Below are 16714 nucleotides of genomic sequence, written 5' to 3'. Positions count from 1 at the left end.
TTAACTGCCTACAGTGCTTTGATTTTTATAAAGCATGACTATTGGTTTGTATACTTCAGTAAAAAAAATAAACTGTTGCAGTATTGAAAAGTCATCAATAGCCTTAGAAGAGTCATATAATACAATAATATGTTTCTGGCCTTAGTAAAAAATATTGTACATATATTCACAATTTAAAGATGTACATATTTATATTTGATAATAACTGTTAGTGTTATATTCAAGTTATACTTTTTTAAACCTTAATTATAATCTTTTGTTAATGTTGTGATTTTTGCCAACTTTGAATAGACCTGTAGGAAACCAATTAAGGTTTGTTTTTAATGCAATTACCAACTGAGTATAGCTGAAGGACAATATATATGGTAAAAGATAAATCAGACATGTGATAATTTATCCAATTAGCAGAAATTTAATTCAAAGTTGGACAAATATCTTGTTTAAAAAAGCAAATTTTTGTATATATTTGGACTGGACATGTAAAATGCAATGATTTTTAGCATTTTTAGATTTCAAGCAACCTATATGCATGAAATTTGATAGAAGAAGATAGTACTATAAAAAATCTAATCTGCAATACAAAATATAATTATTTTTTTTATCTCAGTTCGGTGTTTCTGTGGTGAACAAAATCACTGAGCCTACATCTTATGAATATAAACGTTTACAGATAACAATAACCATGTTCTTATATGTACAAACACTATAACTAAAAGTGTTCATCAAAGACCATTGCATACTAGACAACATGTACCAGTAAATACAAAGAAGTCCTCTTCAAAAATCAAAGCTGGTATATGATTGATTTTCAATGTATTCTAGGTGATACATATGGGGTACATAGCTACAATGTCTTTCAGAGACAGCAATTCTTCTTAGCTGAAAGTTTTCCGGAGGCCTATTGATAAAATTGTTTTTATTTATAATTCCGCAAACTACAGGTTTGAATTTTGAAAAGCAAACATCTTCCCCATAATGTGAGTTATTTATCGCACAAGAAGTGTCCTGAAAAAAAGAAATGAAAGACATAACTTTTCTATTGAATTAAATATGACTTATAAAGTGATATAGTTGACAGTTGGATCTATCTTTTTAAAAGGACAATGTTACTTTTCTTAGGAAATTACATATTGCGAAATGTATTGTTATTGAGCTAGAAGCTATAAAGAGTCTGTGTTGTTTAACAAATAATATGTGTTTCTTCAACAATGGACACTCTCCAACATTGTTAATTAGAATAAACTAATGACAAACACCTTTCATGTTGATCTTACATCATTGTACACTTTTACTGCTTACAGAGTCGTTCTGTTTTATTTGGTGTTTTTTTCCTTAAATAAAAACCCCCAAAATAGGTCAAACAATCTTCTTAAAGGTAATCCCTCCTTTATCTTGGACATTATTATATGATAGATAGACACTATAAATAGCAAATATGGTCGGCTCTAAATTCGTTTTCTTGTTTTCAAGGTATCAAATCGGTAAATCTCTAACAAGAATCCACTGACGACTTCAAGTATGCTGATTTATTTGAATTGCTCTTATTTTGGTGATATTTTTTTTTATATAAAATAAGTTTAGATATCATAGATTCCAAAATATTAGGTAACAACACTAAAAATGGTAAATATCGTCATTTAAATGCAAGAGCGAAACATGAAATGCGAATCGGCTAATAATTTCAGTCATAAGCTTTAATCTATAAACCATGCCTTGCTCATCATTTTTGTTGATTTCAGTTTTTGTCTGAATATTGTAGCATTCGTGGTTATAGGCAACAACACTGAAATGGTTAAAAATCGTCATTGAAGAGCAATAAGTCAATAAAGGAATCGACTGATGATTTAAGTCGATATACTTACATATATTTGTTAAGCTTGTCTTCCTGATAATTTTTGCTGTTTTAAGTTTATATCTTTATATAATAGTTTTAAAACAGTACACAAAAAAACAAAACAAAAAACAGTCAAAATCGTCTTTAAATGGCAATACCTTCAAAGAGAAGTCGAATAAGAATGTTGATGAAATGAGCATCTAATCATTTTTAATATTTCTGCACCTTTTAAAACTTTAACTTGTTTTTAAGACATAGCTTGCATAGTACGCCTATGTTCTATATTGATCCATGTCTGCTAATTTCAGTTGGTAATCATGCAGGCGGGTCATCGATAACATTTCTTACACTAGATATTCTGATAATCAATGTAGCAAAGTGTTTGGCCTAGTGGTTTCAGAAGATATAGGGCTTTTTTTTTTTATAAAAGTTAACGGACGACAACGCCGTATGACAGACGACTGACTTCGGCGTACGTTAAGATTTGCCTCAAATGAACAATTGTAGTCCATGATTTTTTTTTAAAGAACTCAATTTTTATTTTATTTTAATTCCCCTTTACTCTTCCCGTTATAATAAGCTGTGCTATTAGAACGGAAGTTATAAAAAGCAACTAAGTTTGCTCTTTTTAATTACGCTTATCAAAAGACACTCTCAGCGTTTAAAATAACTATTAGCTCCTCCGCCGTTTTATTGATTAATTAGCACAATTTTGATAGAATATAACGCAAACCATTGGTCTTTGCCAATTCAATTCAATGTCAACAAAAGCTATTTCCGTATATATATCCACTAAAAAAAATGAAAATAAAAGGGAGTGTATTAAAACTAAGTTACCTGACAAATTTGTAAATGAAAATTGTAATTTGAATTCAGTTAAAGCAATTTGAAATTTTAATTATACTTACACCATTTTGTGTTATCTTCATGATTTTAATGATAATTGATCCTATAACCGCTACACCGGCCACAGTTACAACTATGCATGCTAAAACAGCAAATGTTTTTCCTAGAAAAAAAATAAACATATGCGCAAAGTATTAACTAATAATCCTTGGCTTTAGGGTCAAAAAATTTATGCTTAATAAAAAAAAATCATCAACAAACGTTAACACTTTTTGATCAAATGGAATTGCTCACCGAGTAGAACATAAACTGTGTTTTTCACTGATAAAGACCTCTCTGTCGCACATGAGATAAAAATAATACGCGTAACATTCACTTTTCCTTGAGGTTTCGAATGTTATACACGAATTGTCATTTTTAACCTATAATACAAGCAGATGAACCCATGTTTTTCCGCCGGGATTCTTATTGCTTAGCCTTTATGTTAAAAAAGGTATTGTGAAATTGTTCGGTTCTAATTCTCGTCATCCCTTGTTTTTTGCAATGATGTTGTAATTCTATCTCAACCAATGAGTTTTGAATGTCCTCTTGGGTGATGGACAGCGGCTGCAAAATAATGAAGTACAAACAGGCGAAGCTTTAAATGACTACTGCCAGAATAGTGTAACTGTTTTCCTCCTTTCCTCGATCTTTACGGTATAGTATTTAACAACTCTATGCTTATATACCATTAACGTATTCGGGAATACCTTACATGACCATTAAGGCGTTTATTGGTCTGATAATTTCCATCGAATATTTCTTTTTTATTTTTTATTTAATGTAATAGTGTAGTATCTCAATGATAACTATAATTTATGACTGAATTGTCTGTTTGAAGTTAAATTAATATAGCATGTTACAGTTTTAATAAGACTTTGCTTACCAGTTACAGTTGCAGCAATATGATCATCAGCATTATCTCCATGGAATGTTGCTCTATCTTCATTATCTGTTGCTAAAAAAAAAAGTTTTCTCTATATTTACAACATAAACATCATAAACATTGATGAAATGAAATGCATACAACTTATTGACATTTATATATTATTTCACTTAGACCTATTGAAGTTTATATGGAAGGGCTGTGATCTTAGTGTTTTAAAGAATAGTTTTTATATTTAATGACTTGCGACAATGAAGTAAATACGACACATTACGCTATATATCATACATACTATGTACAGCTTCTTCTTTTTGCATATAATTACCAACTATTGCTAAAATTAAATTAAATAGGCGAACTAAAATAACTAAACAACAAATATAATACAATATATAAACAGCTTCGGATACATTATTGCACAATTAGTTCAAAGCTACTCTTTGGATATGTACTATAAAAATTACTTTAGTGTAAGTAATATATTTTAGATGCCTTTGGGAAAATCAGATAATCCAGACAAAAAATAACATATTACAATCATGACCAAAATAAAGGACAAATTTAAATGTTAAATTCTTTCAGTTTGAAAAACTGTCCCTTTTCGTGTACTGGTGGTTTCCGTATTTGCTCCTGTACCAACCGTAAGACGAACTGGAAACCGTCATTGAACTTTTGAAAAAAATCATAAATACAAGAAAGACCAACGTATGTTGTTTTTTTTTTATTATTATTATTAAAATCTAAGGTATTTGGAGCATTTTAAGCTACAATTATGTATAAAAGGGGAACGAAAGATACCAAAGGGACAGTCAAACTCATAAATCTAAAACAAACTGACAACGCCATGGCTAAAACTGAAAAAGACAAACAGAAAAACAAAAGTACACATGACACAACATAGAAAACTAAAGAATAAACAACACGAACCCCACCAAAAACTAGGGGTGATATCAGGTGCTCCGGAAAAGATAAGCAGATCCTGCTCCACATGCGGCACCCGTCGTGTTGCTTATGTGATTACAAATCCGGTAAATAGTCTAATTCGGTAGGTCAAATTCATGAAAGGGAAGGGGATTGTAGTTACGACGTAAGGAACTTATCCGATATTATTTGTGAAACGGTTATTCCGTAACGGTCAACCAACTCGTGATGGCGTCCGTAAAATTTACGAAGGGTTGATTTCAACTTCACCATTTGGAACTCTTGGTTTAATAGCTTCCTTGTGTTATAAATTTCACTTCGATACGTTTGCTCAAACTTCTAGCAGTATACTGTGTACTCGATTATGTTTTCTAACAATTGTAAAACGGTTCTTGTTTCGAGTTATTTACCCTGATATTGGATAGAAAAATATAAGACATCAATGTATGAGTTTTGTTTGCTTTATAATTAACAATATGATGACATTGATAGGTTGACATTTATGGGGTAGGATTTAAGAAAAACATGACCAAATAAGATCCATTCTGACAGACATAATCTATTGTACAAAAACATCTAGGCATGTCAGTATTTTAAACAAATTTGACACAGTTTTTACATATTATACAATCAATCTGTACTTACGATTTATACATTGTTCATTCGATAATTGTCCATGCTAATAGTTAAATGAGTTACCGTTTTTTTTATTTCTAGTAACAGCCTGAAGCCAAAAAGTTACATATCATATTTACTCTTCAATTTTACTTAACCTTACGTTTATGCATACCATGTACTACGGTACGATCAACAGTGTCCCAATCGGAGCTAAATTGCCAGACATTTTTCGGAATTTCGCTAGGGAAGATTAATTCATTAAACCGGCAGCTCGAATTTGCTCTATTATAATCAAAGCCAGTACATGCAAATCCATTTTTTATCATTACAAAGCACTCATCCTGACACTCCGTTATAGTATAGGGCTGACCATCGTATTTGAGAACATTGCTGCCTACTACAATCATTTTTTCTGTTCTATCAAAATAATACTCATCTGCAAAAAATAGACACCAAATGATAAAATTGAATCGAAAAAAAAAATTCTTTGCATATTTTGAAATCTTTGAAAACAGCTTAGTCTATCTATTTCAGTTATATTGTTCAATCAAGATTGTCAACTCGTACCATTACTATTCAATACGAATCAAAATTTAGCTCCATTCAGCAACAAATCAGCAGCGCCTGAATACAGAATTTATATAAATATATTGATACGAGATTTCAGTGCTTACATTTCCTATCATGATTTCCTTGATAGATGGTTCATTCTGACACAGATATTTTTTAACAAGGGTGTCAATTGATATATTTGAAGGTTCTCCTTTCAGTGTGTTGGCGGTCTTATACCAGTATAATTGTCTCATCTGTCGTTTTACCTATTTTGTTGTATTCTCGATTGTGACACTTGAAAGGAATTGGCATTCGTCCAGATAGAAAAGGAAAATGGTATCAATTAAAAACATTTCCCTCTTGAATAACCCCGTCGCATTTTTGCGTCTGTCCCAAGTCAGGAGCTTCTGGTCTTTGTTAGTCATGTATCATTTATGTTATTTTTTGTGTATAATTCGGAGTATAGTATGACGTCCATTATCACTGAACTAGTATTCAACTATGTTAAGAGGACAGCTGAAGGACGACTTCGCGTGCAGGAGTTTCTCGCTGCATTGAAGACCCATTGCTGGATTTGGTTGTTGTCCGCTCTAAGGTCGGGTTGTTGTCTCTTTTACCTTTTCCTCATTTCTATTCTCAATTTTATTATGAAACACAAATAGTAATTAAAAAATTGGACCGAATTTTAGAAAACAAATTAAGCAAAAGACAACAAATGCTTTACTATATCTTTTACTATATACAAGACAACAAATCCAAATATTGAGATGAAAATACCTGCATTACATACTAACAGCCAAATAATTACTTTTTTGTTGGAAAATAACTTAAACTCCACTATGCAATATTTGTTATGTCATCGAAGATTATGGACATCTCTTTTTGACATGCAAATTTCTAATATCTTTTTTGGATCAAATAAAACTTTTATTTGATAAACTTAAAATATGAATTCATATGATATCACGTAAACCATAGATACAAAATAAACGATACAAGTAATTACAGTATAAATGATTTATTTACAATCTGTTTTTACTGTATACAAAGGATATTATATATCCGAGCAAAAAACAAAACAAACTAATGTGTTTGAAATTAGAGAATTTCATCAACACACATGAAATATTAATAAATAAAGAAGACAAATATGAATACTTCCATAATCTGGTTGCAGCTAAAATTAAATTATCTTCTTGAACTAAAAATTATAATATATTATTTTTATTTTATTTAGCTGCATATATGTCATTAGCTAAACTATTAGATATATTGTGTGCACTAACAAATACTAACCTTACCCCTGATATATGTTATACTTACGTTATAGAGACCGGGATATTTTACCGGTACTTTATGTAACAAATGCAAAATTAAAAATATAACACTGAATAAAAAAAGAGAAAAAAAAAACGATTTCCCTCTAGACACATACGGGCCCTCCTCTTTTGAAGTTCGCGCAATTCTCTCGGTTTTATCTGATACCTTAAAAATGTTTTACTTCTGACGTTTTAGTCTCGTTGAAATCTCGTTCTAGAAACATGTGGAAAATATCAATTTATTGTTTTTTTAAATCTATAACTTAACTCGATGTAAAGAAATGTGCAGTCAACCAAGTCAGTCTCTGTATCATTTTTTTTTATTCTTTTCCGATTTCTTAGATATGTTTTTATTTTCAATCATTTATAACAAAGAAGTTTAAATGATATAGCTTTAGTTATAAGTAAAACAGTTGACTTACGTGTGGGTTTCATGCATATAAATCCATACGTTGCTTCATTGCACGAATCTGTTACCAATTGGTATTTAGGAAAGCCTTTATTTTGTCGTTTTACAATAAGGTAAACACAACCCGTTTGATTATTTACTACTTCATCAAAATAATCCATCTTTGAAATCTCAAAATTTTCGACAATATTCCCTGATGCATAATGACCAGTCCAAAACTTAGTTAGCCTAGAACAGTAAACACCATGATTATCTTTTTTATACTGGAATAACTTTACAAAAGTCGAAATTTTTTGAAGAAATTACCAGTCTTGCAAGTAGTACTTTTCAGTAAAAGTAAGCAAATAACTAGATTATTTTTACTTCCTTTTAAAATATGATTATATTTTAACGTTCAAATTATATTTACTAGCAATCTTGAAATTGAGTCATCGATTTTGATATGAAATATTTATTTTTACAGTTCTTAATTTGACGATAACATTTGAGCATCGTGTCATTCTGTTCACGGGTTTATACATTAAAGGTAAAAAAAAAATCATACTTTTTTTACTTTCTTATTGTAAAAATAGTAAAACAAAGAAATGTGTCAGTACCCTGATGAAATCCATTCTGTTTTCTCAAAGCTTTTATAGATGCCATTCGAATGAGTAAGGTTTACTAAACTCCCTCCTTCTTTTGCACAATAGTTTTCTGCTGTGTACCATGTAACCGCTTCTTCATACAAGGTAGCATTCACACAGTCTGAGATTATAAAATTTTAAAAAGTTCAATGTCAGAAGCATTTTATTTAGATTGATAAAAAAACTATTATATATTTCTATTCTAAGAAGACAATAATGTTTATTGATCATACAGAAAAATGTTTACCATATTTTTCAGTTCAAATGGTGAATTTTTAAAAATTAAAAGAAGAGAAACATACACAGACCAACAAATTCGTATAGCTTCTTTTCATTCTCCATAAGGAGCTCATGTAATTAGTCTGTCTCATTGGAACAACATGTACTATAAAAGTAACATATACATGTCAATCAAGAAATTGAACATCTTAATAATGTCAGTTGAGGAGATTTTTTTTATCTCTGAAACAAAATATTTAATAAATGCTTTATGTTCTTACCTTTGAATGTGATTTTGAATATGAAGTTTGATTTTTAAAAACGTAATTGCCACTATTGAATTTCTGTTATCGGCGTGTATATCATCTTGTACGTTCATCAAAATTATTACATTGTGTTCGAGTTTTGAAATATAATATTGTTTTCAATTCTGCTTCTGAATATTGGGGATTTTACCTGTTCAAGTAATCAATTTCGTGGAAGTTCATTTGCCTTTGTCTTTATCAGACTTCTTTTTAGCATTCTGGACTTTGTTTAAAAAAAAATTATTTTTATTTTTATTTTTTCACCACTCTTTCATTTGAGGAATGACTGTAATATTTTTTCTGTCTATGAATAAATAACATAAGAAATTTGGTGCACACTGAATAACGCGCGTAGCTGGTTATTTAACTGTGTGCACCACATTTTTTATGTTATTTCGAATAGGCCGAAAAAAATATTACAGCCATTTCTTATAATTTAATTCTAAATTTCATTTTAAACCGTAGAAAACCATGAAAAAACATTTATGAATTATCTATATGGGCCGATAACAAAATAACGTCAGCCAATCAGAAGACGCGTTATATCCAAAATTAAATTATTCGAACTTTACGGGAAGTAGCGTTGAATGTTGAAAATATAGCACTTGAGAAACACAGAAATTATCTAGTTTGTACAATAGTAGGAAAAAGTAAAATAACAAAAATACCGAACTAAGAGGAAAGTCCAAAACGGAAAGTCCGTTATTTATCAAAATGCAAAATCAGAAACTCAAACACATCAGACGAATAGATAACAACTGTCACATTCCTGACGTGGTACATACATTTTCTAAATAAGGCAGACAATCTTGTTTTATGATCAATTTTCGTCACACTTTTTTTTAATTATTTCTGACAATATAGGAATACACTATTCTACCGAAAAACATCGTAAATAAATTACCACTAGATCGATGCCACTGCTGGTGGACGTTTCGTAGTAGTCAACACCTCGGTGTTGACATGAATATCAAATATATTGTTATTTTAATCATTTCCTTACGCTTTGAATCTTTCTAAAAACGAATTATTTTCTTATCCAAGGAATATATCCCCCTTTTTGGGGGTCCTCAATGCTCTTCAACTTTGCGCTAGTTTTTCTTTATAACTATGTTTTTCTGAGCGTCTCTTGTGAGTCTTGTGAAGGCGAAACGCGCGTCTGGTGTATTACATTATAATCCTGGTACCTTTGATAACTATTTACAGTGATAATGCATCAAATTTGAAGTTACAAAGAACAACATTCAATCATCAATATTATTGATTCACCTGCTTTAATTACACTTTTTAAAACTTTAATACTGTTGTTATACATTTTAAAGTTATATGAAATTGTGTTAAAATATACACAAAAAAACATACAAGTTTTCCCCATTATCCTTTATTCTACAATTGACATACTCGCATACGACAGTTAAAACTAAACTAACTGGATTCGCATTTTAAATACACTGCATAAACATAACAACAGCAAAACAATAATAGAAGAAAAAAAACAATATAAGAAAACATATGATAAACTAAACAAATAATTACCCGGACATATTATACCAAAATGACAACAAGCCATGGTTTTCAAGTTGTCATTACAATTAAGCGGAACCCATCCAATTGTTTCATTGGTTAGATAAAATATAGCATAAATACAGAGGGTAGATTCGTCAACAGATGGAACATTATTACTATTTGGAAATTCGCTGTAGTATGTTCTTCCTTCGTCATAAAGATCTTTATTGACACGGTGCTTAGTCCATGTTAATACTTCACTAAAAATAGAACATTTTAAAGTGTAAAACTTGCTATTTGCTATGCTAAAGCCTAAAAAAACTTCATAATTTTAGATAATAACATTAATGATTATTTCAAATACCATAATTATATAGGAAATTCAGTACAAAAAATAACAACATTGATAAATTAACTTAATTTGACTTAAATCAAAAATGTTTACTGCATATCATCAAGCACCTTATTTACAGTTCGTAATCTGCTTTCTTTTATGTAATGTTTTCAAAATCAAATATCAGCTGTATGTGTTCAAATAGTGTCAACCTTAATTCATATTGTTATTGCCCTACTAAACCACTGAACTAAGAAAGGATATAGCTAGACATTTATCCATTTGATGTTATATTTTGACGATTGTCTTAAAGTCCTTTTTAAGATAATAACCGTCCTGGAATACGAATTTCACAACTAGATACCAATATTATTTCTCCCGCAAACGAGCAAAATGAAAATCAATATGTTTATTTTAAAAGTTATACAACGGAAAATATTTGTGTTTTTGTGCTAACTTTCAAAGGTTTTATAAATATAAAAATTATTAAACCGCCGTAAGCCATCAACGTTTAATTTGAAGTGTATTCATACTTAAAAAATTAACACCAACTTCGTACGTAGATCCAGATATACGCACACTTCGTTTATCTATTGCAATGCAGATGCATAAAAAAAAATGTTTTCATAAGGACATCAATTTAGACTTATATGGTGCATACATGATCTGGCCTTTAATTAGAAAAAATAAATAATCAAAATAAATGTATTTGTTATCAGAAAAAAATAACATTCCAATTTGTTGTTCATTCGTAAATTATGTTTCTAATACCTCAAGCAAAGTTTATCTGTAATTCACAATTGGGAATTGGAAGCCAATAACCCATACTAATACCTTTAAAAGGGTCATATTCGATGACTTTAGATAGCATTTACTTTCCAAAACTTGAGTTGATTTTTTGCAGATATGATGACTTTGCAACAGAAACAGTACAACATAATAATTACTCCCTGTTCGCTGTAAGTAGACTTGCTCTAAACGTATACATAAGGGATTCCTGTAAACCAGTTGTCATGTACAATAGAGTACCATCTAAATCATCGCAAAACTGACTTGTCTTTTCACCGGTTGATATAGCTGCTGGCCAACATTTAACCTTTCCGTTTACACCTTAAACGAATGTATAAAGAAAATTACAATCAATAATCGTAAATAATTCGGCGTATAACAACAGACGACAGGAACAAGTTATCTAACAAAAATTGATCGGGCAAGTACCTTTTCAGCTCTTGTTACCCACACTAATGGATTAACGCAAGTGATCTGTCAAGATATACCATCATCGTTTCATTAACTGCATCTTGATAATCGATCAAAATTAAAGTACATGTAAAGAGGAGACAATAGAAGTTTACTAATGGTGCCTTAAATTCTTGATTTGGAGTATACAAATCCAGATAAAAGAAATGGTTGAAACTCTCGACCTTTTATACTGAGAAGAGACCGGATATGTCTGCTGGTGAGGCATCGACAGTAATACATGCATCACTTGGATTTTGAAGCGTTGTATCATTGGCACTTTTACATCATCTTCCTATATCTATCATCCGCTATGCTAATCGTTTCTCAAATAAAAACGTAGCGAAAAAGAAAAGTGCACAATCTGTAAATTAAAGGCTTATGCAAACATTCAAGTATCTCAAGATCTTTGACTATAGATATATACCTCTCGAGAGTAGGAATCAGATATATTGGTCTATCAAATCTTGATGATGACGCAAAATTTATCAAGTTTAGTCTTTCTTTCTAGATATTATGATTGAGGAGTTCTTTTAGTCTGAAATACATCGTTGTCAATGAATTTCGTTTGACTTGGACAGGCACTTTTTAATATGCTACTACTTCCAAATGGGAAGATGCATGACAATGAACAAACTAGGATATCCGCGTTTGTCATCATATCTACTATAAAGTCGACTATTTCAAGTTGATGTTTGGTATCTTCAAGTTTCTGTAGTATACTCAATTTCAAATTCCCGTTGATATATATATATATTATATATATGAGGTGTAAGCACTTGTAAACAAAATCGATTTGGAGCTTGAATTATACAGCTTAACTTATCACTTTCATTTTTTAAGAAGGTTTTGTTTTAGTTTTAGTCTTTCAGTTGACGTGGGAATAAAGTTTATATTGTAATACCAACTGTTCGGGGGAAAAATAGGTGACAGGTGACAGTAGTTTACTGATGCTATCTCGTACATCTATTGACGATTCATGCAAGGCATAAAACGAAAACTATTGATTTAACAAGAACGGAAAATGGCCGATTCGAAACTCATAAGTCAAAAACTTACACTGCAACGTCATTGCGAAAATACCGAAGAACAAGGTAAAAATAAAACAAATGATTATCAAACACTACATATAAGAACTGAACCATTAAATTGGAAGACTCTTTAGAATATGTGTTGTCCACTTTACGTCCAATGTTTTATTTATTTGTACTTTATATTAAAAGAATTAAAGTCCCATAAGTGCCTGACAGTCTATTTGTAATAAAATTACCGCACTTTATGAAAAAATATTTACTGCAACAGATGAGATTATGATAATTCATTTGCCTTTGGGACAAACATGTTCGAACATTAAAATGTATTTTGTTAAATATTATAAGGACTAAAAGGGTAATTTAACCCGGAAAAGTAATCGGACAAATACCTAAGGGAGAACGATTCCTTAATGTAAAATGACTTCTACAATTTTATAACAAAAAGTTTCGATTAAAAAATATCCGTATTTTCTTGCCAATAAGTTATATCTTAACCACAAAGACCCATATTCTCATATATATTTTTAGTTACACAGTTAATTCCATATGAGGTGAAAGCAAAGCTCGAATCCCCAATAACACTAACTGACCCATACATATCGTATCAGGCCACTAGCACACCGTGTAACGAATTTATCTTGCCGACTGTCTTCACATGTATCATTTTATACTATTGGCCTATCAAAGTCTTCAATACCATGGATTGATTTCTTTTCGTGGGTACTAATTTTCATCGATTGAGAAAAAATCTTGCAAATTCAAGGATATTAGAGAGGGACGAAATATACCAGAGGGACAGTCAAACTCATAAATGGAAAATAAACTGAAAACGCCATGGCTAAAAATGAAAAAGACAAATAGACAAACAATAGTACACATGACACAACATAGAAAACTGAAGAATAAGCAACACGAACCCACCAAAACCTAGGGGTGAACTCAGGTGCTCCGGTGATTTTGGCAAAGTTAACATACATTTCTTTGAACATTTAAATTCATGGTTCGCCTGTAACCACGAAATCCACGAAAATTAGTACCCAACGAATATTAATGAATCCACAGTACTTAGTTTTAACATGTTAACGAATCTACTTCCATTTGTCTTTACAAAAGACAAATGTCAACCAGAACAACGTTGACGTGTTAGCTTTAAATTTGTTTATATATGTATTTCAATCGTTTATTATTAGTTTCTTCGTCTGTTAATAACTTTCAGCTTTCTTTTATGTTTGGAAAAGGAAGTAACTCCTTACTAACCCCATATGTTTGCTAACTCTATATTGTAAGTTAAAATGTTTTTTTAGAGCACCCTATACCGAATAAATATATAATCAACACGTGTTGTCCGTCAACCAATTATATCCCCATTAATCTATAAGAGGTAAGATGATCTAGTGACCTATAAAATGAATATGGGATCAGTAAATTCCCTTTATGGAATTAACTGACCCTATTTATATCATATAAGGTTACTATCACATTATGCAACGATTTTAGTCTACCGACTATCTTAACATGTGGTATTTATATACAAAACGAAGGACGACGAAAGTGCAAACGATCGATTTCAATTCAACGTTATCATACTGGATCTGATAATATGGAGTTATTTCACTTGACATTTCAGATCTAGCTTAAGGTAAATTTCTGTTATCAGTTAGATGTCAAATATAAAACATTATTATAATAAAATATTTTGAACCAAAAAGGAATGATTTAAAATGGTGTCTTACCGATAAAGAGATAGATGATAACCAACAGCATATCATAAATAACTGGCACCTGAAAAACAAAATGAAATATATTTTAATGTCATGTTTTTTTTAAGTATATTATTACAAACAAAGGAAAAGATGAAGAATGCAGATATCTTTGTAAAATGTTAAGTCACAAAAGTACTCAACTCCGAGGAAATTTCAAAATGGAAGGCCCCTAATCAAATGGCAAAATCTTTACACGTCTTTGACATTACGGAATGATGTTTCAAACTTTGACAATTTTATACTTCAGGATGTGTTTATCATTATTTGATGCGGTCGTCACATTACGGGATGAGGTAAAACCACGTTACCATTTCAGAGAAAAAAATATGTGTTATTTCGACTTTGATATAATAATAACAAGAGATATTTATAAATCAAATCATGATATGATATCGTTTGACTAAAATATAATCATGCATTCTGGTCTTTCTAAAGGCTATACAAGTACATGCACGCATTAATGTATATGTATACAGGCTAACAAATACCTAGATTTCAATTTTAATCCTCTATTTAAATAAATCTTTATTTTATAAGCTTATTCTATAATAAACAAAAAATTACAGAATATAAAATAATAAATCAAGTAAACGATTTATTGTCATTAAGACATTATTATTTGTGTCTTTTATCCTTTTCTATTGTTTTCATTGAGTCGTCAGTTTATCCATTAATCGTGAAAGTCAATGTTCTCTAGATATCTTTCGCCTCTCTGTTATTTATTTTCTATATACATACTTACAGAAGCAGTCACGACTATACTTTTATGTTCCATGTCGTTTTACAGAATAGTTGTATAATGAAAAGAAAGAAACCGTCGATGCATTCTTATAAAGGATGTAAAAAGTTTCGTTCTACTATCTACCATGAATATACACAGAATTAATCTGCATTGGTTCCTCATTTTGTAAGATATATCACTACACGATAATAAAACAGCGAATTGCATTTCATTGTTATCGGGTTCCAACGTCATATGCAAATTTTCATTAGCGATATCTACCCGAAAAAAATGTATGTCTTTACTGAGTTTATAAATTATAAAGAAGACGACTGTCATATTGCAGACGCTTACGTAAAACTAGAACAGACCAAGTATGATTTGTTTTGTATTTTATTGCGATGTATTGGTTATGAAAACATTGTCAAAAACCACATTTGACCACGTCAAATAGAAAAAATGTTTTAAAGGAGGGGCGATATATACCAGATGAACAGTCGAACTCATAAATCGAAAATAAACTGACAACGTCATCTTGAAATGTGATTAAATAATTTTTGATTCAGGGACCACATCAAAAGTTCAATGTAGAAAATTCACATAGTTTTTGTCACCCCCCCCCCCCCCCCCCCCCCCCCATTCCACCTCTTAACTTGAACTGAGAAAAAAATGATTTCAGACCACTTTGGATATATGTAAAATCTATTTTACTATAGCAGTACGTATCTTATTCAAAATCGGGTTTTAAATGTTACCTCTGTAAAACTTTGGAAAAGTTCATACTAGTATCACCAGAATATTGTAGTGATACTTTCTGTTTTCAGATTGCTGAGAAACTGTATTAACCATGATTGACTTGCGCTTTAATACGTCAGACGTCTAATTCATCTGCATAAATACTTCAGTATTCAAAAATCAAAACAGTTGGAAAACAAAATCAATTACAAAGTTAAAGAGCATTGAAAACTAAACTTTTTTTCAAAAATGTCTAATATATATGCCCTGGGGAAGACATATGTTGCTTTTGTAGACCAAGTGCCCATCTGGCGTACAAAATTTCAATCTTTTGGTATCAATGATGAGTATATTCCTACGATCAGAGAGTAAGTCATAAGCTTCGATAAACTTACTTTCGACATTTTGGTAAATTAGGGTGCGTAAAGCCTTTTAAAATCATTTTTGATTTATTACATGGCTAGATAAGTACCAAGATATGGTATGAGTGCCAAGGAGATAACTCTCAATTCGCAAGAGAATGTAAAAGAAATGACAATTTAAGGTCAGATTACGGCCTTCAATACCAAGCTTATAACGTATTTGATTTTTCAGAATCAATTTGACAATTCTGGATCATTAATGAAGTTGCATGTTGAAAAACTAGCTAAAAGTGGCGATTTTTGGATTTTTGGTTTGTCAAAGTAAAGATAATTGTATTTTCATCGTTTGAAGAAAAAAAAATCAGGTTTGAAAAACAAATTTCATCGTTTGAAAACAAAAATGACCGGTGTTAACTGTTTCCTTTGGTTCTTTCGAAAACTAGGTTGAA

General features: G+C 30.6%; 1 protein-coding gene and 1 long non-coding RNA gene across 2 annotated transcripts; both read right to left on the bottom strand.

The window, feature by feature from the left end:
* Window positions 1-520: 520 nt before the first annotated feature.
* On the bottom strand, window positions 521-3689 carry LOC134705041 (uncharacterized). Its single transcript, XR_010105464.1, has 3 exons — window positions 3606-3689; window positions 2743-2843; window positions 521-1005 (listed from the first exon to the last, which is right to left on the bottom strand). It is a non-coding gene; the product is annotated as an uncharacterized LOC134705041 (long non-coding RNA).
* Window positions 3690-4889: 1200 nt separating this feature from the next.
* LOC134705039 (uncharacterized) lies at window positions 4890-14882 on the bottom strand. The gene is made up of 7 exons (XM_063563810.1): window positions 14756-14882; window positions 14418-14466; window positions 11359-11521; window positions 10108-10337; window positions 8021-8168; window positions 7438-7652; window positions 4890-5580 (listed from the first exon to the last, which is right to left on the bottom strand). Exons 1-7 carry the CDS (start codon window positions 14756-14758, stop codon window positions 5291-5293), a joined length of 1098 nt encoding a protein of 365 aa, XP_063419880.1. The 5' UTR covers window positions 14759-14882; the 3' UTR covers window positions 4890-5290.
* Window positions 14883-16714: the final 1832 nt, after the last annotated feature.

Source organism: Mytilus trossulus, chromosome 2 (genome assembly GCF_036588685.1).
Source record: "Mytilus trossulus isolate FHL-02 chromosome 2, PNRI_Mtr1.1.1.hap1, whole genome shotgun sequence".
Lineage (NCBI taxonomy): Eukaryota > Metazoa > Mollusca > Bivalvia > Mytilida > Mytilidae > Mytilus > Mytilus trossulus.
The sequence above is the reverse complement of the archived record's forward strand: the minus strand, read 5'-3'. Positions and strand labels throughout refer to the sequence as shown.

Excerpts from the sequence above, each read along its gene's own strand:
- LOC134705039 (XM_063563810.1), bottom strand. Across the intron at positions 11,522-14,417 it reads TATCATCTATCTCTTTATCG|GTGTAAACGGAAAGGTTAAA; the intron begins GTAAGACACCAT and ends CATTCGTTTAAG. Across the intron at positions 7,653-8,020 it reads ACAGAATGGATTTCATCAGG|GCTAACTAAGTTTTGGACTG; the intron begins GTACTGACACAT and ends TTACTGTTCTAG.